General features: G+C 54.1%; 2 protein-coding genes across 2 annotated transcripts in view; one reads left to right on the forward strand and one right to left on the reverse strand.

The window, feature by feature from the left end:
• Nucleotides 1–346: 346 nt before the first annotated feature.
• Nucleotides 347–16,920, forward strand: parp2 (poly (ADP-ribose) polymerase 2; the record flags this gene model as incomplete). The annotated part of the gene is given in 16 exon segments (XM_055631498.1): nt 347–472; nt 1,284–1,363; nt 2,657–2,707; nt 3,635–3,731; nt 6,329–6,404; nt 7,019–7,130; nt 9,420–9,570; nt 10,071–10,215; nt 11,201–11,258; nt 12,073–12,207; nt 13,570–13,697; nt 14,076–14,183; nt 14,762–14,780; nt 14,782–14,862; nt 16,012–16,136; nt 16,679–16,920. Coding segments are annotated over 16 exon segments (1,652 nt in total), but the record flags the coding sequence as incomplete, so codon positions are not given.
• Nucleotides 16,921–18,649: 1,729 nt separating this feature from the next.
• si:ch211-284o19.8 (protein lifeguard 1) overlaps nt 18,650–24,453 on the reverse strand; it is an 11,890-nt gene continuing 6,086 nt past the window's right edge. Inside the window, exons 4-6 of the mRNA XM_055631497.1 lie at nt 23,893–24,013; nt 20,541–20,692; nt 18,650–18,891 (exon numbers count right to left, since the gene is read on the reverse strand). Coding sequence (XP_055487472.1) covers nt 18,742–18,891; nt 20,541–20,692; nt 23,893–24,013 — 423 coding nt within the window. The 3' untranslated portion in view covers nt 18,650–18,741. The remainder of the gene's footprint in view (nt 18,892–20,540; nt 20,693–23,892; nt 24,014–24,453) is intronic.

Raw genomic sequence — 24,453 nt, forward strand, 5'->3', positions numbered from 1 at the left:
ATCCATATGCCTATCCAATTTATTTTTAAATGATACCAATGAACCTGCCTCCACCACTTCCACTGGGAGCTCATTCCACACCGCCACCACTCTCTGCGTAAAGAAGTTCCCCCTCATATTACCCCTAAACTTCTGTCCCTTAATTCTGAAGTCATGTCATTTTATTAGAAGTAAGTACAATAATATGGTACCATAGATACCTAGTATATATTGGCATGGTACAGTTCATGTACAGCTTCTTATTTTTTATTTTAACAATAAAAAAGGAGACAGAAAAAGAATCAAAATAAATAGAGAAGTGTGGGATATCTGGTTAGCAGGTTAGCCGTGTGTGATATCTGGTTAGCTGACCTGCAGTTCAACAACAACAACAAGTTTTACATCATTCAGCTGCTACAAGACAACGAGGCCCGGCGATACAGCGTCTGGATGCGCTGGGGCAGAGGTCAGGGGGCAGGGGGCAGCGGCAGAGGTCAGGGGGTGAAGTGGATGGGCGTGAGGAAGGGTGTAAGGGGATGAGGGGGGCATAGAAACATCGAAAAATAGGTGCAGGAGGAGCCCATTCGAGCCAGCACCGCCATTCATAGAAACATAGAAAATAGGTGCAGGAGGAGGCCTTCGAGCCAGCACCGCCATTCATTGTGATCATGGCTGATCGTCCCCAATCAATAACCCGTGCCTGCCTTCTCCCCATATCCCTTGATTCCACCAGCCCCTAGAGCTCTATCTCACTCTCTCTTAAATCCATCCAGTTCATGTACAGCTTCCTATTTTTTATTTTTTTATTTTAACAATAAAAAGGAGACAGGAAAAGAATCAAAATAAATAGAGAAGTGTGTGATATCAGAAAGTGAGAAATAGAAAACGAGAAAAGAAAGAAAATGAAGTCTGGGTAGAGACCAGAAGAATAAAGGAGAGATAGCTATTTGTTAAAGCTGTTTTTATGTCTGTGCTGTGGCAGCTTTGACAGTCCGGAGTTGCCTTCCAGAGGGAAGTGATTCAAAGAGTTTGTGGCCAGGGTGAGAGAGGGGGTCAGAGATGATCTTGCCCGCTCGCTTCCCGGCCATTTGCAGTGTACAGTTCGTCAATGGAGGGAAGGTTGCAGCCGACAACCCTCTCGGTTGATCGAAGGATTCGCTGCAGCCTCCGGATGTCGTGCTTGGTGGCTGAGTCAAACACGACATGTGCTGCCTTCCCGCTGCCCGCTTAGCAGGCAGCAGAAGCTTTTCACTGTACCTCGCTCGGTACATGTGGCATTAAACTAACCTGTACACTCTTCCCAGGTACTGCAGGTACGGTGAGGACCCTGGTGGTCCAGGGGAAGGCTGCCCTGGACACGGAATGCCGGGAGAAGCAGGGCAAGGTACGGACACAGGGTGTGGGGGGGGGGGGGGGGGGGGGGGGTTTTGAGAGGGAGGGGGCGCAGGGGAAGTTGGGCAGAGACCCTGAACACTGACCCCAGCCACATCGCAACAACGGCCAAGAAACCACACCACCGCCTCCACTCCCTCACAAGGCTGACAAAGTTCGGCTCAACTTACAAACTTCACAAGTGATAGCAGCAGACTTAGGCCATTCTGCCCATCTAGTCTACTCTGCCATTCAATCATGGCTGATCTATCTCTCCCTCCCAACCCCATTCTCCTGCCTTCTCCCCGTAACCTGTAACCACCCGGACTAATCAATAATCTATCTATCTCTGCCTTAAATAAATCCACTGACTTGGCCTCCACAGCCGTCTTTGGCAAAGAATCCCACAGATTCACCGCCCTCTGACTAAAGAAATTCCTCCTCATCCCCTTCCTAAAGGAACGTCCTTTAATTCTGAGACTGTGCCCTCTAGTCCTGGACTCTCCCACTAGTGGAAACATCCCCTCCACATCCACTCTATCCAGGCCTTTCACTATTCGGTAAGTTTCAATGAGGTCTCCCTTCATTCTTCTAAACTCCAGCGAGTACAGGCCCAGTGCCGTCAAACGCTCATCATATGTCAACCCACTCATTCCTGGATTCATTCTCTTAGGCGCAGTGGTAGAGTTGTTCCCCTACAGCGCCAGAAACCTGGGTTATCTCCGAGATCTTCACTTTCCTCCCATATTCCAAAGACGTGCGGGCTTGTAGGTTAATTGGTTCGGTGAAATTGTAACAAAAATGTCCCTAGTGGGTGTAGGATAGTGTTAGTGTGTGAGAATCGATGGTCAGCAGGTACTCTGTGGGCTGAAGGGCCCTTTACCGTGCTGTATCTCTAAAGTCACCTAAACTAAACGCCCAGAACAATTCCCGGAGAAAACCCACGCGGTCACGGGGAGAACGTGCAAACTCCGTACAGACAACACCCGCAGTCGGGATAGAACCCGGGTCTCCGGCGCTGTGAGGCGGCGACTCTACCGCTGCGCCACCATAGGGGTGATGGGGGGGGAGCAACATTACCAGACACTTCCACCCCCCCCCCGTCACGGGACGGGAACTGAGAAGAGGGTCGACGTGAGTGGGGGGAGGGAAGGGTTTCCTCGACGTACCGTGAGGGGAGATGGGAATGGAGGACCTGAATGGCAGGGGGGGGGGGGAATGAGTGGGTATCATAAACTGTGTTGGGGACACGGCCCGGGAAAGTGATGTCTTGGCACCCCCTTCTGACCTCCCCCCCCCCCCACAGGCACACGTCTACTGTGAAGGGGACGATGTTTACGACGCGCTCCTCAACCAGGTAAGACCCCTACACCTTCCTCCAGGGTCTACACTCACCCCCCCTCCCCCTGTTAGGCTAGAGGCTCTGAGCTACTGGGAGAGGTTGAGCAGGGCTGGGTCTCTATTCCTTGGAGCACAGGAGGATGAGGGGTGATCTTATAGAGGTGTACAAAATCATGAGAGGAATAGATCGGGTAGATGCACAGAGTCTCTTGCCCAGAGTAGGGGAATCGAGGACCAGAGGACACAGGTTTAAGGTGAGGGGGGAAAGATTTACTAGGAACCTGAGGGGTAACTTTTCCACACAGAGGGTGGTGGGTGTGTGGAACGAGCTGCCAGAGGAGGTAGTTGAGGCAAATACTATCCCAATGTTTCAGAAACATTTAGACAGGTACATGGATAGGTCAAGCTTAGAAGGATATGGGCCAAACGCAGGCAGGTGGGACTAGTGTAGACGGGGCATGTTGGCCGGTGTGGGAAAGTTGGGCCGAAGGGCCTGTTTCCATGCTTCGTGACTATGTCCCTGTAATTCTTTGACTGTCTGTGTGTCTCTGTGGCTGTGTGTCTCTGTGACTGTGACTGTGTGGCAAATAAAATTAAAGATAGCGGAGTCAGGGGATATGGGGAGAAGGCAGGAACGGGGTACTGATTGTGGATGATCAGCCATGATAACATTGAATGGGTCGAATGGCCTCTAGTTGCTGGCTCGAAGGGCCGAATGGCCTCTACTCCTGCACCTATTGTCTATTGTACATTGTCAAATTCCTTGTATGTTGCCAAACATACTTGGCTACTAAAGTATGATTATGAGGGTCTCGACCCGAAACGTCACCTATTCCTTCGCTCCATAGATGCTGCCTCACCTGCTGAGTTCCTCCAGCATTTTTTTGTCTACCTACTGTAAATGATCTAATAAATGTGATTTTCTTTTTTTCCCAAAAACCAGACGAACCTGCAGTTCAACAACAACAAGTTTTACATCATTCAGCTGCTACAAGACAACGAGGCCCGGGGATACAGCGTCTGGATGCGCTGGGGCAGAGGTCAGGGGGCAGGGGGCAGAGCGGGGGGTGAGGGGATGGGACGAGGGCAGAGGTCAGGGGGTGAAGTGGATGGGCGAGAGGAAGGGTGTAAGGGGATGAGGGGTGCATAGAAACATAGAAAAATAGGTGCAGGAGAAGCCCTTTCGAGCCAGCCACCCGCCATTCATTATGATCATGGCTGATCGTCCCCAATCAATAACCCGCGCCTGCCTTCTCCCCATATCCCTTGATTCCACTAGCCCCTAGAGCTCTATCTCACTCTCTCTTAAATCCATCCATCCACGCTGCACTGCCTCAATCACAAGGATGTCCTTCCTTAAATTAGGAGACCAAAACTGTACACAGTACTCCAGATGTGGTCTCACCAGAGCCCTATACAACTGCAGAAGAAACTCTTTACTCCTATACTGAGATCCTCTTGTTATGAAGGCCACCATTCCATTAGCTTTCTTCACTGGCTGCTGTACCTGCACGCCAACTTTCAGTGACTAGTGTATAAGGACACCCAGGTCTCACTGTGATCATGATATGAAAATGGCTGATCATCCGGAATCAGTTCCCCTTTCCTGCTTTCTCCCCATATACCTTGATTCCGTTAGCGCTAAAAGCTAAATCTGACTCTCTCTTGAAAACATCCAGTGAATTGGCTTCCGCTGCCTTCTGTGGCAGAGAATGGGTGAAAAAGTTTTTCCTCATCTCAGTCCTAAATGGCCAACCCCTTCCCTTATTCACTGTGTGACCCCTGTTTCTGGATTCCCTCAACATCGGGAACATTTCTCCTGCATCTAGCCTGTCCAACCTCTTGAGAATTTTACATGTTTCTATAAGATCCTCTCTCATCCTAAATTCCAGTGAATACAAGCCCAGTCGCTCCATTCTTTCATCATATGTCAGTCCCGCCATCCCGGGAATTAACCTGGTGAACCTACGCTGCACTCCCTCAATAGCAAGAATGTCCTTCCTCAAGTTTAGAGACCAAAACTGCACACAATGCTCCAGGTGTGGTCTCACCGGTGCCCTGTACAACTGCAGAAGGACCTCCCTTACCCCTAAACTCAAATCCTCTCTCTCTGAAGGCCAAAATGCCATTGGCCTTCTTCGGGGATGAGACGGTGAGGGGTCGGGGGTGAGGGGTCGGTGCGGAGGTGAGGGGTCGTGTACGGAGGTGACCGGTCGGGGGGCGGAGGTGAGGGGTTGTGGACGTAGGTGAGGGGCCGGTCTCTGCGCAAGAAACCAGAGAGCAATGGTTGACAAGGGACTAGACCAGGGATGGGGAACCTTTTCCTGTTGGAAGGCCGCATTAAGTTAGCTGTAACAAGGCCGCATCCAAGAAACTCCAATTAGATATAGGATTATTTTGTTGAATCCTTTTACTCTTTGGTATTTTAAATACGTTCATTTTAAGATTAAAATAAAAATAATAAAAGACAAACAAAAACATATTAATAAGAATAAAAGGATTTGTTCTACATAGTTTGGATTCAGGCTGCACTTAATGGCCTAGAAGGTTCCCCATCCCTGGACTAGACCGAGGGGTATTAAGGGAATAGATGGGGTAAACGGGGGTCGATGGAGGAGGTATTAATGGTACACAGGAGGTTTTTATTTTTTTTTTATTTTTTTTAATTTTTTATTTGTATTAGAAGTACGGTAAATTACAATACTACACAACACATATATCTTAATACATTTTTTGTACCGCTTCATTTTTTTTGGAGCTTTAAGAAAAAGATAGAAGTAAAGAAAGTAAAGAAAGTGCGCAAGAGTCGTGAAGTGCAAGAGTGTTGGGAAAAGAAAGCCCCTTAGAAAAGAAGTTAGAGAAGGAAGTAAAGTGAGAAAGTAGACCCTAGAAAAGAAAGAAAAAGAAAATAGGAACAATCGCTCTATTATAACATTAAACTCCGCAGAAAGGGGACTACCAACCAAGTCTGTTTTTGTTGTTTTACCTCCCGTTACCAGGTCCTGATACCATTTATTTAATTATTTATTTTTAAAAATTACTATTGCACCTCATACTTGTAATAGGTCCAGAAACATAGACCACGTCTTTTGGAATTGGTCTGCTTTACCTGCTAAGAGGAATCTCATCTCTTCCAGATGTAATGTTTCAAACATATTTGATATCCACATTTTTATTGTTGGTGTGGGCGCATTTTTCCAGAATTTTAAGTATAAGCTTTTTTCCCATTATTAGCCCGTAATTGAATAAATTCTTCTGAAACACGTTTAGTTCAGGGTTGCCTTCCGACATGCCAAAAATAATCCATTCTGGTTTTGGTACCAGTTTTATTTTGATTAATTTTGAAACACAGGGGTATGAACAGGATAAAGCGGATCAGTAGGGGGGGGGGGGGGGGTTATTAATAGGAGAGAGCGGAGTAACAAGGGACTTGAGTGAGGGGGGTATTAATGGTATAGGGGTGTTACCTATGAACCAGTAGACTCAATGGGCCGAATGGCCTAATTCTGCTCCTAGAACCAATGAACAAGGGTCGATGGAGGGGGGGGAGAGGGGAAAGATATCAAGCAGGACGGGGTTGTGGGACGATTGTTGATGGTGAAGCTGGAGTTAATGAGGTATCCACCTTCCTTTACAGTGGGCAAAGTGGGGCAGAATAATCTAATCCCGTGCGGACCCGACCTGCAGAAAGCCAAGGACATCTTCGAGAAAAAGTGGGTGGAAGCGGTCATGCGCGGGGTCAGGCACGGGGTGAAGCTCCCGCCGCCACCGTCCCGTCTCACACGCGCGCGCTCCCGGGGACAGGGTCAGGGTCAGGGACGGGGAGAAGTGGGAGCACTCTCCGCACTGGCCCGAACGAGGAGTCAAGTACAGAGCCCTAGTGAGACCATGCCTGGAGTATCGTGTGCAGTTTTGGTCCCCTAATTTGAGGAAGGACATCCTTGCTATTGAGGGAGCCCAGCGTAGGTTCACCAGGTTAATTCCCGGGGTGGCGGGACTGTCACATGCTGAGAGAATGGAGCGGCTGGGCTTGTACACTCTGCTCGTTTAGAAGGATGAGAGGGGATTTCATAGCAACACATACAATTCTTAAGGGGCTTGGACACGCTAGAGGCAGGAAACATGTTCCCGATGTTGGGGGAGTCCAGAACCAGGGGCCACACACAGTTTAAGAATAAGGGGTCGGCCAATTAGGACTGAGATGAGGGAAAACATTTTCGCCCAGAGAGTTGTGAATAGACAACTATTGGTGAAGCCCCCCTCCGTCCCGCCCCGTCCTGTCCCGTCCCGTCGCACACTGACCTGTCCCCTCCTCTCCGGACACCAGGTTTGCCGACAAGACGAAGAATGAGTGGGCCGACCGAGAGTACTTCGAGAAGGTGGCTGGCAAGTACGACATGTTGACGTTGGATTACAGCGGGGATTCCACCGGGAAGCAGGTGATTATCTGACGGGTGCACGCCCCTTCAATGTCCCCGCTTGCGAGGTCTCCTCAATGCCCCCCCCTCGCACGCCCCCTTAGCTACCCACCCAGTGTGGTCATTGTAGGTAGACAAAAATGATGGAGAATCTCAGCGGGTGAGGCAGCATCCATGGAGCAAAGGAAATAGGTGACGTTTCGGGTCGAGACATAGGACATTATTGCCATAGAGGGAGTGCAGAGAAGGTTCACCAGACTGATTCCTGGGATGTCAGGACTGTCTTATGAAGAAAGACTGGATAGACTTGGTTTATACTCTCTAGAAGTTAGGAGATTGAGAGGGGATCTTATAGAAACTTACAAAATACTTAAGGGGTTGGACAGGCTAGATGCAGGAAGATTGTTCCCGATGTTGGGGAAGTCCAGGACAAGGGGTCACAGCTTAAGGATAAGGGGAAAATCCTTTAAAACCGAGATGAGAAGAACTTTTTTCACGCAGAGAGTGGTGAATCTCTGGAACTCTCTGCCACAGACGGTAGTTGAGGCCAGTTCATTGGCTATATTTAAGAGGGAGTTAGATGTGGCCCTTGTGGCTAAGGGGATCAGGGGGTATGGAGAGAAGGCAGGTACGGGATACTGAGTTGAATGATCAGCCATGATCATATTAAATGGCGGTGCAGGCTCGAAGGGCCGAATGGCCTACACCTGCACCTAATTTCTATGTTTCTATGAGACCCTTCTTCAGACTGACGTGAGGGTGGGGCGGGAACTGGCTGGGGTGCAAACTGCCCAAGCGAAATATGATGCCTCCTCCCCATAACCCCTGACATCCACACTAATCAAGAAACTATCTTATGTCTGCCTTAAAAATATCCACTGACTTGTCCGTCTGTGGCAGAGAATTCCACAGATTCACCACCCTCTGACTAAAGAAATTCCTCCTCATCTGCTTCCTAAAAGAACGTCCTTTAATTCTGAGGCTGTGCCCTCTGGCCCTAGACTCTCCCACTAGTGGAAACATCCTCTCCACATCCACTCTGTCCAGTCCTTTCACTATTCTGCACGTTTCAATGAGGTCCCCACCTCATCCTTCTAAACTCCAGTGAGTACAGGCCCAGTGCCGTCAAACGCTCATCGTATGTTAACCCACTCATTCCTGGGAACATTCTTGTGAACCTCCTCTGGACCCTCCCCAGAGCCGGCACACCCTTCCTCAGATACGGGGCATGATGGGAGAGGGGGGAAGAGGGAGAGGAAGAGGAAGAGGGAATCCATTGTACTTGATAACCATATAACATATAACAATTACAGCACGGAAACAGGCCATCTCGGCCCTACAAGTCCGTGCAGAACAAATTTTTTTTTCCCCTTAGTCCCACCTGCCTGCACTCATACCATAACCCTCCATTCCCTTCTCATCCATATGCCTATCCAATTTATTTTTAAATGATACCAATGAACCTGCCTCCACCACTTCCACTGGAAGCTCATTCCACACCGCTACCACTCTCAAAGTAAAGAAGTCCCCCCTCATGTTACCCCTAAACTTCTGTCCCTTCATTCTGAAGTCATGTCCCCTTGTTTGAATCCTCCCTATTCTCAAAGGGAAAAGCTTGTCCACATCAACTCTGTCTATCCCTCTCATCATTTTAAAGACCTCTATCAAGTCCCCCTTTAACCTTCTGCGCTCCAGAGAATAAAGACCTAACTTATTCAACCTTTCTCTGTAACTTAGTTGTTGAAACCCAGGCAACATTCTAGTAAATCTCCTCTGTGCTCTCTCTATTTTGTTGACATCCTTCCTATAATTGGGCGACCAAAATTGTACACCATACTCCAGAATTGGTCTCACCAATGCCTTGTACAATTTTAACATTACATTGATGATGCCGCTGGCCTTGCCAAGGCAGCGTGAGGTGCAGATGGAGTCGATGGGAGGGAGGTCGGTTTGTGTGCCGGTCTGTGCTGCGTCCACAGGAGTCAAGGGAAGAGCGTGCAACCTCCACGCAGACAGAGAGTGGCGGGGGCAGGGGGGGGGTGGGTGGCGGGGTTGGAGCCGGGGGGGGGGGGGGGGGGGGGCGGGGGAGCTGATGGAGAAACAGGGGGCGGGAGAGGGGGGGTGAGCAGAAGGCGAAGAGGTGAAGGGGGGTGGGTGGGTGAGCTGGGCGGTGCTCTCTTTTGCAGGTGGGGGGCGGGGCGGGGGACAGAGGGGGTGGGGTGGGGGAGGGGGGGTGGGGGGGGGCTGGGGGGGGCTACACGAGCTGACGCAGAGTATGGGGCAGCTAACGACGGTGCCTGTGTTTTGCAGGAGGAGGGAGCGGGGCGTGAGGAGGGGGCGGCGGAGGTGGATTCGAAGTTGGACCAGCGGCTGCAGGAGCTGGTGGCCCTGATCTGTGACATCCGCGCCATGGAGGAGACCATGCTGCAGATGAAGTACGACACCAGGAAAGCCCCCCTGGGTGAGTGAGGGGGGGGGGCGGGGAGGAGACCCTATCCACACCCCTCCCCACACTTCCCCCTTCACTCCCGATGGACCCTCCCCTTCACTCCCCACCCTTCCCCCTCTCTTCCACGGACCCCTCCCGTTCCCCTTCACTGCCCACCCATTGCATTTCACTTCTTCCTAATGGGTCGGAGGTGCAAAAAGGACGAGGCGGTTCTGGTGCAGGATTCCCAAAAGGTCAATTTGCAGGTTACCTCTTTCTTCACCCTCTATCTCTCTCTTTCTCCCCCTCTTTCTCTCTCTCAATCTGTCCCTCCATCTCTCTCTCTCTCTCTGTCTCTCTCTCTCTCTCACCATCTTTCTCCCTCTCCATCTCTCTCTCTATCCCTCCTTCTCCCATTTTCTCCGTCCCTCTCCACGTCTCTCTCTCCCTCTTTCTCTCTCCATCTTTCTCTTTCTCCGTCTCCCCGTCTCTCTCACTTCATCTTTCTCTCCCCTCTCTCTCCCCCCTGGCAGGGAAGCTGACGGCTGACCAGATCCGGGCGGGCTACAGTTCCCTGCGTAAGATTGAGGACTGCCTGAAGGGGAATGTGTTGGGCCGGCCGCTGCTGGAGGCCTGCAACGAGTTCTACACCCGCATCCCCCACGACTTTGGGTGAGGGCCGACCCTGGACGGGGGGGTTGGGGTGTCACAGATGACGCCGGGATCATTCCCCCTAGAGAGCGGGGGGGCAAAACACACAACTTAGTTTAGTTTGGAGATACAGCTCGGAAACAGGCCCTTCGGCCCACCGAGTCCGTGCCGACCAGCGATCCCTGCGTTATCCTACACACAACACACATAAGGGACAATTGACATTGATGCCGAGCCGATTAACTATGTACGTCTTAGTGGAGAGTGTGGGAGGAAACCGGAGCACCCGGAGAAAACCCATACAGGTCACGGGGAGAACATGCAAACTCCGTGCAGACAGTACCCGTGGCCAGGATCGAACCTGGTTCTCTGGCGCTGTGAGGCAGCAACTCTACCCGCTACGCCACCGCGCTGTTCCCCCCCGGATATCAGGAACACAGCGCGATCCCGGGGGCATTTCCCCTGGATAATGGGGGGGGGGGGGCATCGCGTGCTCCAGGGAATGTTTCCTCCGGAAAACAGGAGCAGGGCGCGATCTGGGGACACTGCGCGCCCTCGTGAAAGTTCCCCGCCCCCCCCCCTTCCCCGGAGAAAAGGGACAGAGTGGGCTTCCAACAACTCCCCCACCCCGGAGAGTGGATGCCGCTCCTTGGACCAGAGGTTTATGGAGGGGGAGGTGGGGGAAGAGAGAGCAGAGGGAATAGAGGGGCGGGGGGGGGGGGGGAATGTCATTGTATACATGTATACCCACACACGCATGCACACTCCCCACACACACACACACGCGCGCAAGGGGGAGGTGAGGAGGGACTGGGGGGTAATGTGGAGGGAAGGGAATGGGAGGACGGAGGGAGAGGGGGGAAGAGGGGAGGGTGAGGGAGGGAATATAACGGTGGGAACTGGGGCAGAGACGGGGGGGGGGAGGGGGTACCCTGCCGACGGGCCGTCTCTTCCCTCACTAATCCCCCCCCCCCCCCCCCGTCACCTCACCCCCCTACCCCACAGGTTGAAGACCTCCACCGCTGATCCGCAGCAAGAAGGAACTACAGGAGAAAATCAGCCTTCTGGAGGTAACCTTCGACCCCTCTCCGACCCCTGCCCTCCCCCCCGCTCTCGACCTCCGACCCCTGCTCCCTTTGCACTCTTCTGACCTCTCCCCTCCCTCCCTTCTCCTCCCACTCCCACTCCACCTCCTCCCCCTCTCCCCTCTCCACCGCCCATCCCCTCCCCCTCTCTCTCCCACCCCTCCCCCCCTCCTCTCCCACCCCCTCTCTCCCCCCCCCCTCCCCTCTCCCTCCCATCCCCCCCTCTCCCCCCACCCCTCCCCCTCTCTCTCTCACCTCTGCCCTCCCACCCCTCTCTCCCCTCTCCCCGCCTCCCCCCCACCCTCTTCCATCCTTCCCCCTCTCCCCACCCCTCCCCCCTCTCCCCCCCCCCCCCTCCTCCCCTCCCCTCTCCTCCCCTCCCCCCCTCTCCTCCCCCCCCCCCTCCCCCTCTCTCCCACCCCTCCCCCTCTCTCCACCCCTCCCCCCCTCTCTCCCACCCCTCCCCCCTCTCTCCCCCCCCTCCCCCCTCTCTCCCCTTCCCCCCTTCTCCCCCTCTCTCCCCACCCCTCCCCCCTCCCACCCCTCCCCCTCCCACCCTCGGGCATCCCTCCCCTCCCCCTCTCCTCCCACCCCTCTCTCCCCACCCCTCCCCCCCTCTCACTCTCCCTCCCCCCTCTCTCTCTTTATCCCCTTCTCCCTCTCCCTCCCTCCCTTCTCCCCTCTCTCCCTCTTCCTCTCTCTCCTTCCCTCCCTCTCCCCCTCTCTCCCCCCCCCCCCCCTCCTCGTGGGCACCACCTCCCACTGTTCCCCTCTGTCCCTGGACCCTTGGCCGTTGCAGGCTCTCAGTGAGATTGAGGTGGCGATCAGCGTGGTGCGTTCGGAGCTGGTGGGAGACGAGAACCCTCTGGACAGACAGTACCGGGCCCTGCAATGCAGCCTCCAGCCCCTGGAACACCAGTCTACACACTTCCAGGTCAGTCCCTGCTCCTCCCCCCCCCCCCCCCCCCCCCCCCCCCCCCCCGCCCCCTGCCCCCACCCAGCCGCCTCCCATCACACGCCACTCCCCAGAGTCAGGTAACACCACCTCTCCTCCCCTCCTCTCATCTGTGGATTCACCCTATCTATTCCCCTTATGATTATATTCACCTCTATAAGATCACCCCTCAGCTTCCTGTGCTCCAGGGAGTAGAGTCCCAGCCTGCCCCAACCTCTCATAGCGTCATAAGTGATAGGAGGGGAATTAGGCCGTTCGGCCCATCAGGTCTACTCCGCCATTCAATCACGGCTGATCTATCTCTCTCTCCCAACCCCATTCTCCTGCCTTCTCCCCGTAACCCCTGACACCCGCACTAATCAACAATCTATCTGTCTCTGCCTTCAAAATATCCACTGACTGCCTCCACAGCCGTCTGTGGCAAAGATTTCCACATTAAATCTTCACCACCCTCTGGATAAAGACATTTCTCCTTGTCTCCATCCTAAAAGAACGTCCTTTAATTCTGAGGCTGTGACCTCTAGTCCTAGACTCTCCCACTAGTGGAAACATCCTCTCCACATCCACTCTATCCAAGCCTTTCACTATTCTGAATGTTTCAATGTCATTTAAATGTAGAAAAATAGACAATAGGTGCAGGAGTAGGCCATTCGGACCTTCGAGCCAGCACCGCCATTCAGTATGATCATGGCTGATCATCCCTAATCAGTACCCCGTTCCAGCTTTTTCCCCAAATCCCCGATACCCTTGGGGAGAGATTATCTGGAATTTAGAAGTATGAGGAGGATCTTATTGAAACATATAAGATTATTGAGGGATTGGACACGCCAGAGGCAGGAAACATGTTCCCGATGTTGGGGGAGTCCAGAACCAGGGGCCACAGTTAAAGAATAAGGGGTCGTCCATTTAGAACAGAGACGAGGAAACACTTTTTCACCCAAAGAGTTGTGAGTCTGTGGAATTCTCTGCCTCAGAGGCCGTTTCTCTGGATGCTTTCAAGAGAGAGTAAGATGGAGCTCTTAAAAATAGCGGAGTCAGGGGATTATGGGGAGAAGGCAGGAACTTGATACTGATTGTGGATGAGCAGCCATGATATGGTCACAGTGAATGGCGGTGCTGGCTCGAGGGGCCGAATGGCCTCCTCCTGCACCTGTTGTCTATCGTCCATAGACGCTGCCTGTCCCGCTGAGTTGCTGCAGCTTGTTTTGTGTCTTGTGAAGCCAGTGTCTGCGGTTGCTTCCCACGCCGGCTTTACTGGTGAAGGGCAGCGTGCTCAAGCCCTCTGTTTGAACCGTACTGTCTCCCCCCTCCCCCCCCCCCCCCGCGATCCCCCCCACACAGATGATCAACAAATACCTCCAGTCCACGCACGCCCCCACGCACAACGACTACAAGATGAAGCTTCTCGAAGTCTTCCATGTGGCGAGGGAGGGGGAAGTGGAGGATTTCCGCACTGACATGACTAACAGGTAGGCCCGTCTCTCTCTCTCTCAGCCCCTTCATTATTATTAGTGTTTTATCATTATTAATGTTTAGTGTTTTTCTGAGACACTCGTAACTGTCACTGTATGTGTCATGTTGTCACTTGTGGGCGGAGCACCAAGGCAAATTCCTTGTATGTGAATACTTGGCCAATGAACGTACGTACTTACTTTCTCTATCGGGGGGGGGTATCTGTGAATATCTGGAGGGGCTGCTCCTCAAGTCTCTATCTCTATCTATCTCTCTCTCTATCTCTATCTCTATCTATCACTATCTCTCTATCTATCTCTCTTCCCCTCTCTTTCTCTCACATTATCGCTCTCTCCCTCCCTCTCTCACACGTTCTCTCTCTCCACCTCTCCTAGGCAGTTACTGTGGCATGGCTCCCGATTAACCAACTGGGTGGGCATCTTGAAGCAGGGGTTACGGATCGCCCCCCCGGAGGCTCCCGTCACCGGATACATGGTGAGTGTGTGATCAGGTGGGTGGGTGGGGCAGGAGGTGATCCAGGGCAGAGAACTACCCCCCCCCCCCCCCCCCCCCCCCCCCCCCCCCCCCTGATGAGGATAACGTTATTTTAATTTAATAACTGCTTGTTTGTAAACTGCCCAAATATAGGCCGTTTTTTTATTGTGTTACTGTGTATGTTTGTTTTTGCTTGAATTAAAAGCAGATATAAATTAAAAAAATAAGGCACGGGGACAGTTCATCTTGACTACTCCTTTGAAGATCTCAGTTATCTCTCTCCCTCTCCCTCTCCCTCTCCCTCTCCCCCTCTCCCTCTCCCTCTCTCCCTCTCCCTCTCTCTCTCTCTCTCCCCCTCCCTCCCCCTCTCTCCCTCTCCCCCCCTCCCTCCTCCCTCTCCTCCCCCTCCCCCTCCCCCTCCCCCTCCCCCCCCCTCCCCCTCCCCCCCCCCTCCCCTCCCCCCCCCCCCCCTCCCCCCCCCCCTCTCCCTCCTCTCCCTCTCCCCCTCTCTCCCTCTCCCTTCTCTTCTCCTCTCATCTCCCCTCTCCCCCTCCCCTCTCTCCCCTGCACTCTATTTCTCCTGCAGTTTTGGCAAAGGAATATACTTTTGCAGACATGTCTTCGAAGAGTGCCAACTACTGCTTTGCGACTCGAGAGCACGACGTGGGCTTGCTCATGCTGTGTGAGGTAAGGGCTCCCACCAGGAACGCTGGCGTAGATCCCAGCCTGTATGTAACCCACCCCCACTTTAGGTGGCGCAGCGGGTAGAGCCACTGCCTCGCAGCGCCAAGGTCCCGGGTTCAATCCCGGCCACGGGTGCTTGCTGTCTGTACGGAGCTTGTACATTCTTGAGACGAGGGGAAAAGAATATTCACCCAGAGAGTTGTGAATCTGTGGAATTCTCAGCCACAGAAAGCAGTGGAGGCCAATTTACTGGAGTTAGATTTAGCTCTGGGGGCTAACGGAATCAAAGGACATGGGGAGAAGGCAGGAACAGGATACTGATTGGGGATGATCAGCCGTGATCATATTGAATGGTGGTGCTGGCTCGAAGGGCCGAATGGCCTACTCCTGCCACACCCATTTTCGATGTTTCTCCCCGTGACCCGCCTGGGTTTTCTCCGGGCGCTCCGGTTTCCTCCCACACTCCAAAGACGTGCGGGTTTGTAGGTTAATTGACCTGGTATAAATGTAAAATTGTCCCCGGAGTTTAGTGTCAATGTGCGGGGATCACTGGCCGGCACGGACTCGGTGGGCCGAAGGGCCTGTTCTCGTGCTGTATCTGTAAACTGAACTAAACTAAAGGAAAGTCCCTAATTTGAGGAAGGACATTCTTGCTATCGAGGGAGTGCAGGGTAGGTTCACCAGGTTAATTCCCGGGATGGCGGGACTGTCGTATGCTGAGAGAATGGAGCGGCTGGGCTTGTACACTCTGGAGATTAGGATGAGAGGGCATCTCATTGAAACATATAAGATTGTTAAGGGTTTGGACACGCTAGAGGCAGGAAACATGTTCCCGATGTTGGGGGAATGTAGAACCAGGGGCCACACAGTTTAAGAATAAGGAGTAAGCCATTTAGAACGAAGACGAGGAAACACTTTTTCTCACAGAGAGTGGTGAGTCTGTGGAATTCTCTGCCTCAGAGGTCGGTGGAGGCGGGTTCTCTGGATACTTTCAAGAGAGAGCTAGATAGGGCTCTCAAAGATAGCGGAGTCAGGGGTATGGGGTATGATTGGGGATGATCAGCCATGATCACATTGAATGGTGGTGCTGGCCTGAGGGGCCGAATGGCCTATTGTCACCTATTGTCTGTTGTCTATTGCCTAAATCTACAGGTTGCCCTCGGGGAGAGTAACGAGCTGCTCGTGGCCGACTCCGATGCTGCGCGACTGCCCGCGGGCAAACACAGCACCAAAGGGCTGGGTCGTCTTGCCCCTGCCGCGGGCAACAGCGCCAGTCTGTAAGTACCCGGGGAGGGGGGGGGGGCCACTGGAGGTAGGGAAACGACAGAACAAAATGTGTGGGAAAGAACTGCAGATGCTGGTTTAAATCGAAGCTAAGACACAAAGTGCTGGAGTAACTCACAGAGGGACAGGCAGCATCTCTGGAGAGAAGGGATGGGTGGCGGTGGAGGAGGGGCGATCGTCATCTGTGACGGGCCCTCTAAAGTTGGATGAGGTTTATTTTTAATTATTCTTATGTTTTGATGTTCTCTTCGCCTCTCTCTCCCCCTTCCTCTCTCCCCATCCTCCCTCTAACCCTCTCCCCCCCCTCTCTTTCCCCCACTCTCTCCACTGCACCGTATCCCTGTCTCTCTCCCCACTCTTCCCCTCCTCTCCGCCTCTCCCCTTCTTCTCTCCCCATCTCTCGCCCCCTCTCTTGCTCCCTCCCTCCACCCTCTCCCCCCCACACTTTCTCCCCCACCCTCTCTCTCCCCTCTCTCTCTTCCCCCCCCTCTCTCTCTCCCCCCTCTCTCTCTCCCCCTCCGTCTCTCCCCTGCAGGGATGGAGTGGGGGTGCCGCTGGGTCCGGTGCAGGAGACGGGGGTAGAGAACCCGCGGGGTTACACCCTGAACTACAACGAGTACGTGGTTTATCACCCGGCGCAGGTCCGCATGAAGTACCTGCTCAAGGTCCACTTCAACTTCACCTCCCTGTGGTGACCCCCCCCCCCCCCTCCACCTCCCCTTCCATCTCTCCCTCCCTCCATCTCCCTCCTCCTCCTCCTCCTCCTCCCCCTCCTTTCCCCCCTCCCCTCTCTCTCCCCTTTCCCCCTCTCCTCCCTCCCTACCATTTCCCCCCTCTATCTCCCCCTCGCTCTCTTGAGAGGGAGAGAGAGTGGGGGAGAGAGGGTGGGGGAGAGAGGGTGGGGGAGAGAGAGTGCGCTGTCTGTACGGAGTTTGCAGTCAGATTGGATGGTGCGTCCACCCCGTCCCTCTCCCATTGCTCCCCCTCCCCTCTTCCCTCCTTATCCCCCACCTCTCCCCTCCCACTCGGGCTCCAGTGTGTGTGTGGGGCACTGTGCTGTAGAGGGTGTATTGGACGTGGTGGTGATTCCACGCCCAGTGTGGTGATGTCTGGCAGGATTATAAATCATTGTTTTTTTTCATTTGTTGGGGAGGACCTCTCTTTAAAGCGGGGTTTATTTTCTCGGGGGGTGGGGGGGGAGGAAGGGACAGGGAAGGGAGGGGCGGAGGGAAGGGCAGGAGGTAGGGATGGGGGGAGTGGAGGCACCGTCCAATCTGGGTGCAAACTCCGTACAGACTGCGCCCGTTGTCAGGATCGAACCCGGGTGGGTCTCTGACGCTGAGAGGCAGCAACTCTACCGCTGCGCCACCGTGCCACCCTGCTGTAGAGATCCAGCGCGGAAACAGTCCCCTTGGGCCCGCCATGTCCGTGCCGACCAGCGATCCCCGCACACTCACACTGTGCTACACTCACACACTGGGGGATAATTTACAATTTTACAGAAGCCGATTAACCTACAAACCCGCACGTCTTTGGAGGGTGGGAGGACATGGGTGATCCCGGAGAAAACGTGCAAACTCCGTACAGATCGCCTGGCGCCGTCTGCTATGGCAGCCCCGCCCACAGTCTGTCTGTCTTTTTGTCTTTTTAGTTGTTTTTTAGAAGTTTGTGTTAATGTTCCGGGGTGTGTTTTATGTGGGGGCGGGAGGGAGGGAGGGGGTCGGGGGGGAATTGTTTTTCAATCTCTTTCCCTGCCGGAGATGCGACTGTTTTCCGGATCGTATGTCCGGTCGCTCTGCAGCCTAACATCATGGAGCTGGCGGCCTCGCTCGAGGCTGACCTTGAGCCCCACCGCGGGGCACAAGGGAGTCCCCTGCCCGGGATCGACGCTCCAACCATGGCCTGCGGATTGCAACGTCGAGGATCTCGCAGTCTCGGGTAGAGACTGATGTCGGGAAGCTCCAAAGCCGCAGGAGGTTCGACCGGCGCTGACCCGGGGTCTGATCACCCGGCGAGGGGGAGCTGAGATCCCCCCCGATGCGGGAACTTGATCGCCCCGACGCGGAGGGCGGGCCCAACCGGTGGCCACGGGAGCCAAGATCGTCCCGTCAACGGAAGGTTCGAGGCCCCTCGCCCGTGGGAGAACAAAGAAGGGACTTTTCTTTTGCCTTCCATCACAGTGAGGAATGTGGAGGAGTCGCTGTGGTGGATGTTTATGTTCACATGTGTTTTGTGTGTCCTGTTGCTTGTTGCTGGTACGACTGAACGGCAAATCAAATTCCTCGACATGTTGCGAAACATACTTGGCTGAAACATTATGATGGTGGTTGTAATTATGGCAGCACCCGCGGTCGGGGAGGAACCCGGGTCTCTGGCGCTGTGAGGCAGCAGCTCCACCCGCTGTGCCACCCTGCCGCTCCCCTCGCCCACAGTCCACAGCGGGCGTTACGGAAAATACTTTATTATTACAAGACGGTGGCGCGAGGGAGAGCGGGTGCCAGGGAGACTGGAGGGGAGGCAGGTCGCTCTCTCCCCCTCCCCCACATCATGGCCGACAGAGAGAGAGAGAGAGAGAGAGAGAGAGATCTCCTCCGGCTCCTAATTCCGACAGTTCCCCACGAGCATCAAGACGAAGGTGAAGATGCTGACAATGTCCAGATACAAGACCAGGGCAGCGAAGATGTACTCCTCCGGGCTCAGGCTCAACTGGTTCTTGCCTAAAACCAGCTGGATATCCACAGCCAAGAACTGCAAAGGAAGGGGGAGAGGTAAGCATTAGGCAACGGGTGCAGGAGTTGGCCATTCACCCACCATTCACTGTGATCGTGGCTGATCATCCACAATCAGTCCCCCCCGTTCCTGCCTTCTCCCCATATCCCTCGATTCCGTTATCCCTAAGAGCTAAATCTAACTCTCTCTTGAAAACATCCAGTGAATCAGCCTCCGCTGCCTTCTGAGGCAGAGATTTCCACAGATTCACATCCCTCTGGGTGAAAACGTTTTTCCTCAGCTCAGTCCTAAATGGCCCCCCCGACCCCCCCCCCCTGTTCTTAAACTGTGTGCGACCCCCCTGTTCTGGACTCCCCCCCCCCCCCCCCCCAACATCGGGATCATTTCTCCTACATCTCGCCTGTGCAATCCCGAAATAATTTGATATGTTTCTACAAGATCCTCTCTCATCCTTCTACATTCTAGTGAATACTATCCTAAGGAGCGGTAGACACTAAATGCTGGAGTAACTCAGCGGGACAGGCAGTGTCTCTGGAGAGAAGGACTGGGTGACGTTTCGGGTTGAGACCCTTCAGAATGAGAGTCGGGGGGGGGGGGGGGGGGGGAGGGAGAGGCACGAGAGATAAGGAAAGGGTAATACATACAATATTTATTGTCATTTGTGCCTCAGTGAGACTCAAACGAAATTCCGTTTCCACAGCCATACAAACAGACAATTTCCTACACACATACACACAATTTAATTCACACAAACATCCATCACAGTGAACCCACTGTGATGGAAGGCAAAGTATTTTCTCTCCCCTGTTCTCCATTTCTCTCCTGATGTCCAAGCCCCAGGCGGGCGATGCTAAGTCCCACGGCCATTTTAGGCCGTGCCGGGCGATTTACGGCCCTGCTCCCGGTCTAAAAGTCACAGTGTTGGAGCCCCCGGCGGGCGCTGTAATGTCCCACGGCCATGAAGCCGCGGGGGGCGATGTACGGCCCCGCTCCGGGGTCGCTCCAACCCCGCGACACGGGCTGGAGAAGTCGCGTTGTGGGAAGCGTTCTCTCCCCCCGGACCCGCGAGCTCCCGATGTCCCGACAGTCCACCGGACCTGCGGCTGTGTTGCTGGAGCCTCCCGAGCCCCAGGAGTCGAGTCGCAGCAGCGAGTCACCACCGCTCCCCACGCTCCGAGGCCGGCCAGCCCCACGATGGTGTAGTCCGCAGCTCCGCAGTCTCCCGAGCCCCCGGGTCGTTCAGGTTGGAGGCCGCTCCACAGTGCTAGGCCCCAACGACAACGGAGACCCAACAGGGAAAAGGTCGGGTCTCCCGGACAGGGAAGAGATTTTAAACAGTTCCCCCCCCCCCCCCCCCCCCCCCCCCCTTACAACCATTTAATACCAGAATTAAAAACACCAACACTACATTTAACTAGACAAAAAAAAAAAAAAAGACAGTAGGGGCTGTGAAAACGAGATATCGAATGGGACGAAGGACATGGAAAATGTAGAATGGTTCATTGTTAGCTGAGGAGTCACAAAGACATAGGTGATAGGAGCAGTATTTGGCCCATCGACAGATGCTGCCTGGTCCCTGATGCTGTGTTACTCAGGCGTTTGGGGCAGGGCGGAGAGGGGAGGGCCGAAGGGCCTGTGTGCGCGCTCCGTACGACTGCGAGACTCACCAGACAGAAGAGCAGGGCACCCAGACAGCCATACACAACCTGCAGCACTTGGCTGTAGAAGAAGATGCAGAAAAAACCAAACATCAGGACCACGATGGAGAAAACCAGCAGGAAACTGTAGCAGTAGGTGAGGTCTAGACGTGTCTGGAGGGGGGGAGAGGAGGAGGAGAGGGGGAGAGAGGTGGGAGAGGAGGGAGAGGGGGGAGATAGAGGGGGAGAGGAGGAGAGAGGGACAAAGGGAGGAGAGGGGTGGGGTAGAGGAGCAGGGAGGGGGTAGGAGGAGGAGAGAGGGGGGAGGGGAGGAGGAGGAGAGGAGAGGGTGTAGAGGAGCAGCGGTGGGGGGTAGAGGAGGAGGGGGAGAGGAGGGGGGAAAGGGGGGGAGCAGGACGAGGGAGAGGGGGGGTAGGAGAGAGGGAGGTGAGGGTGGTAGGGAGGGGAGGAGGAGGGGGGGAGAGGGTGGAGAGGAGCAGGGGGAGGGGGAGGAGGAGGAGAGAGAAGAGAGGAAGGTGTGATGGAGGGAGAGAGGGAGGAAAAGGAATGAAGGGAGGGAGACAGTTAGAGACACAACACTCAAACCATACCTCCACTCCTGCAACTTGTACATACATGTCCATAAGATGTTGGTGGCGCAGCGGTAGAGTTGCTGCCTCACAGCATCAGAGACCCGGGTTCGATCCTGACCGCGGGTGCTGTATGTACGGAGTTTGCACGTTCTCCCTGTGACCGGGTGGGTTTTCTCCGGGTGCTCTGGTTTCCTCCCACACTCCGTAGACTTGAGGGTTTGTAGGTTAATTTGGCTTGGGTAAAATTGTACATTGTCCCTGCTGTGTGTGTAGGGTGGTGTTAGTGGGCGCAGGTGACCGGTGGCCGGTGCAGACTCGATGGGCCGAAGGGCCTGTTTCAGCGCCGTATCTCTAAATAAAATAAACTTAAAACGGAACTATCCTGACAAATGCTGCCTCAATGTTCAGGAAGGAACTGTAGATGCCGGTTGAAACATAGACAATAGGTGCAGGAGTAGAGGCCATTCGGCCCTTCGATCACATTCAACATGATCATGGCTGATCATCCAACCCAGTATCCCGTACCTGCCTTCTCTCCACACCCCCTGATCCCTTTAGCCACAAGGGCCACATCTAACTCCCTCTTAAATATAGCCAATGAACTGTGTGGCCTCGACTACCCTCTGTGGCAGAGAATTCCACAGATTCACCACTCTCTGTGTGAAAAAAGTTTTTCTCATCTCGGTCCTAAAAGATTTCCCCCTTATCCTTAAACTGTGGCCCCTTGTCCTGGACTTCCCCAACATCGGGAACAATCTTCCTGCATCCAGCCTGTCCAACCCCTTAAGAATTTTGTAAGTTTCTATAAGATCCCCCCCTCAATCTTCTAAATTCTAGCGAGTACAAGCCGAGTCTATCCAGTTTTTCTTCATATGAAAGTCCTGACATCCCAGGAATCAGTCTGGTGAACCTTCTCTGCACTCCCTCTACGGCAATAATGTCTTTCCTCAGATTTGGAGACCAAAACTGTATGCAATACTCCAGGTGTGGTCTCACCAAGACCCTGTACAACTGCAGTAGAACCTCCCTGCTCCTGTACTCAAATCCTTTTGCTATGAATGCTAACATACCATTCGCCTTCTTCACTGCCTGCTGCACCTGCATGCCTACTTTTAATGACTGGTGTACCGTGACACACAGGTCTCGTTGCATTTCCCCCTTTCCTAATCGGCCACCATTCAGATAATAATCTGGTTGTCATCACCAAAGATAAACACAAAATGCTGGAGTAACTTAGCTGGTCAGGCAGCATCTCTGGAGAGAAGGAATGGGTGCCTTTTCCGGTTGAGACCCTTCTTCGGACTGAAACGTCACCCATTCCTTCTCTCCAGAGATGCTGCCTGTCCCGCTGAGTTCCTCCAGTATTTTGTGTCGAAGTGGGAGAAGCCCGGTTGATTGCTGGCAGGGACTTGGTGGGCCGAAGGGCCTGTTTCTACGGAGGGGGATGGGGGTTCTCTATCACCCCATCTCCAGGGGATAACACGGCCTGAATGGACCGAGTGGAGGGGGGGGGATTGGATGGGCTGATCCAATCCAAGCGTAGGTTCACCAGATTGATCCCTGGGATGGCGGGACTGTCATATGAGGAAAGATTGAAAAGACTAGGCTTGTATTCACTGGAGTTTAGAAGGATGAGGGGGGGTATCTTATAGAAACATATACAATTATAAAAGGACTGGACAAGCTAGATGCAGGAAAAATGTTCCCAATGTTGGGCGAGTCCAGAACCAGGGGCCACACAGTCTTAGAATAAAGGGGAGGCCATTTAAGACTGAGGTGAGAAAAAACTTTTTCACCCAGAGAGTTGTGTGAATTTGTGGAATTCCCTGCCACAGAGGGCAGTGGAGGCCAAGTCACTGGATGGATTTAAGAGAGAGTTGGATAGAGCTCTAGGGGCTGGTGGAGTCAAGGGATATGGGGAGAAGGCAGGCACGGGTTATTGATTGGGGACGATCAGCCATGATCACAATGAATGGCGGTGCTGGCTCGAAGGGCCGAATGGCCTCCTCCTGCTTCTATGTTTCTATGATCGGTGGTGAGCAGGGAGGGGGAGGTAGTTTGTCGTAGAGGGGGAGATGTAGGAGGGGGTGGGGGGGGGGGGAGGGGGAGGGAGGAGGAGGGAGGTGGGGAGGGGGGGAGGGGGGGGGATGGAGGGGGAGAAGGATAGGTTTGAATAAGTTAGGTCTTTATTCTCTGGAGTGCAGAAGGTTAAGGAGGGACTTGATAGAGGTCTTTAAAATGATGAGAGGGATAGACAGAGTTGATGTGGACAAGCTTTTCCCTTTGGGAATAGGGAAGATTCAAACAAGAGGACATGACTTCAGAATTAAGGGACAGAAGTTTAGGGGTAACATGAGGGGGAACTTCTTTACTCAGAGAGTGGTAGCGGTGTGGAATGAACTTCCAGTGGAAGTGGTGTCGGCAGGTTCATTGGTATCATTTAAAAATAAATTGGAGAGGCATATGGATGAGAAGGGAATGGAGGGTTATGGTATGAGTGCAGGAAGGTGGGACTAAGGGAAAAAAAGTTGTTCGGCACGGACTTGTAGGGGCCGAGATGGCCTGTTTCCGTGCTGTAATTGTTATATGTTATAGGGGGGGGGGGGGGGGAGGAGATGGAGGGGGAGAAAGAGGGGGGGGGTGGGAGTGGGAGGGAGGAGATGGAGAAGGAGGGGGAGAAGGAGATGGAGGGGGAGAAAAGAGTGGGGGGGTGGGAGGGGGGGAGGAGAGGAGGGGGGGGAGGGGGGGGAGGGGGGGGTGGGAGGGAGGGGATGCTTACCTGGCTGGAGAGAAGAGGATGATGCCGAGACAGACGGCGACGGTGGTCCCCAGAGCGATGACGACGGAGGCCGTGTCGTGGAAAGATGCGATCATCCCCACCATGTAGGAGAGGCACACTGTGAGGAGAGCCTGGGGGAGGGGGGAGGGGGAGAGGAGGAAGGGAGCGGGAGGAAAGAGTAGGGGAGCAGGGAGGAGAGAAGGAGAAAGGTGGGGGGGGGAGGGGAGGGTTGAGGAGGGGGGGAGCGAGGGGAAATGGGAGGAGGAGAATGCGGGAGGAAGAGGGAAATGAGGCAGAGGCAGTGGCGGGAGGAGGGGACGAGAGGCGGGGGGGGGTAGTGGGGAGGAGTGAGACACAGGGAGAGATGGCGGGGGGGAGAGGCAGGGAGGGTGGGGGAGTGAAGAGTATTTCAGATGTGTGAAGAGGTCGTAGAGTCTCTTCCACCAAACCCTGCCCCCTGCTCTCCCTCTCTTCCCCCCCCCCCCACTCTCCACCCTCTCCCTCTCTCACGCTCTCCCCCCCACTCTCTGCACCCTCCACCTCACTCTCCTCGCCCACCTCTCCCCCTTCC

This window comes from Leucoraja erinacea, unplaced genomic scaffold (genome assembly GCF_028641065.1).
Source record: "Leucoraja erinacea ecotype New England unplaced genomic scaffold, Leri_hhj_1 Leri_780S, whole genome shotgun sequence".
In the NCBI taxonomy this organism is placed as follows: Eukaryota; Metazoa; Chordata; class Chondrichthyes; order Rajiformes; family Rajidae; genus Leucoraja; species Leucoraja erinaceus.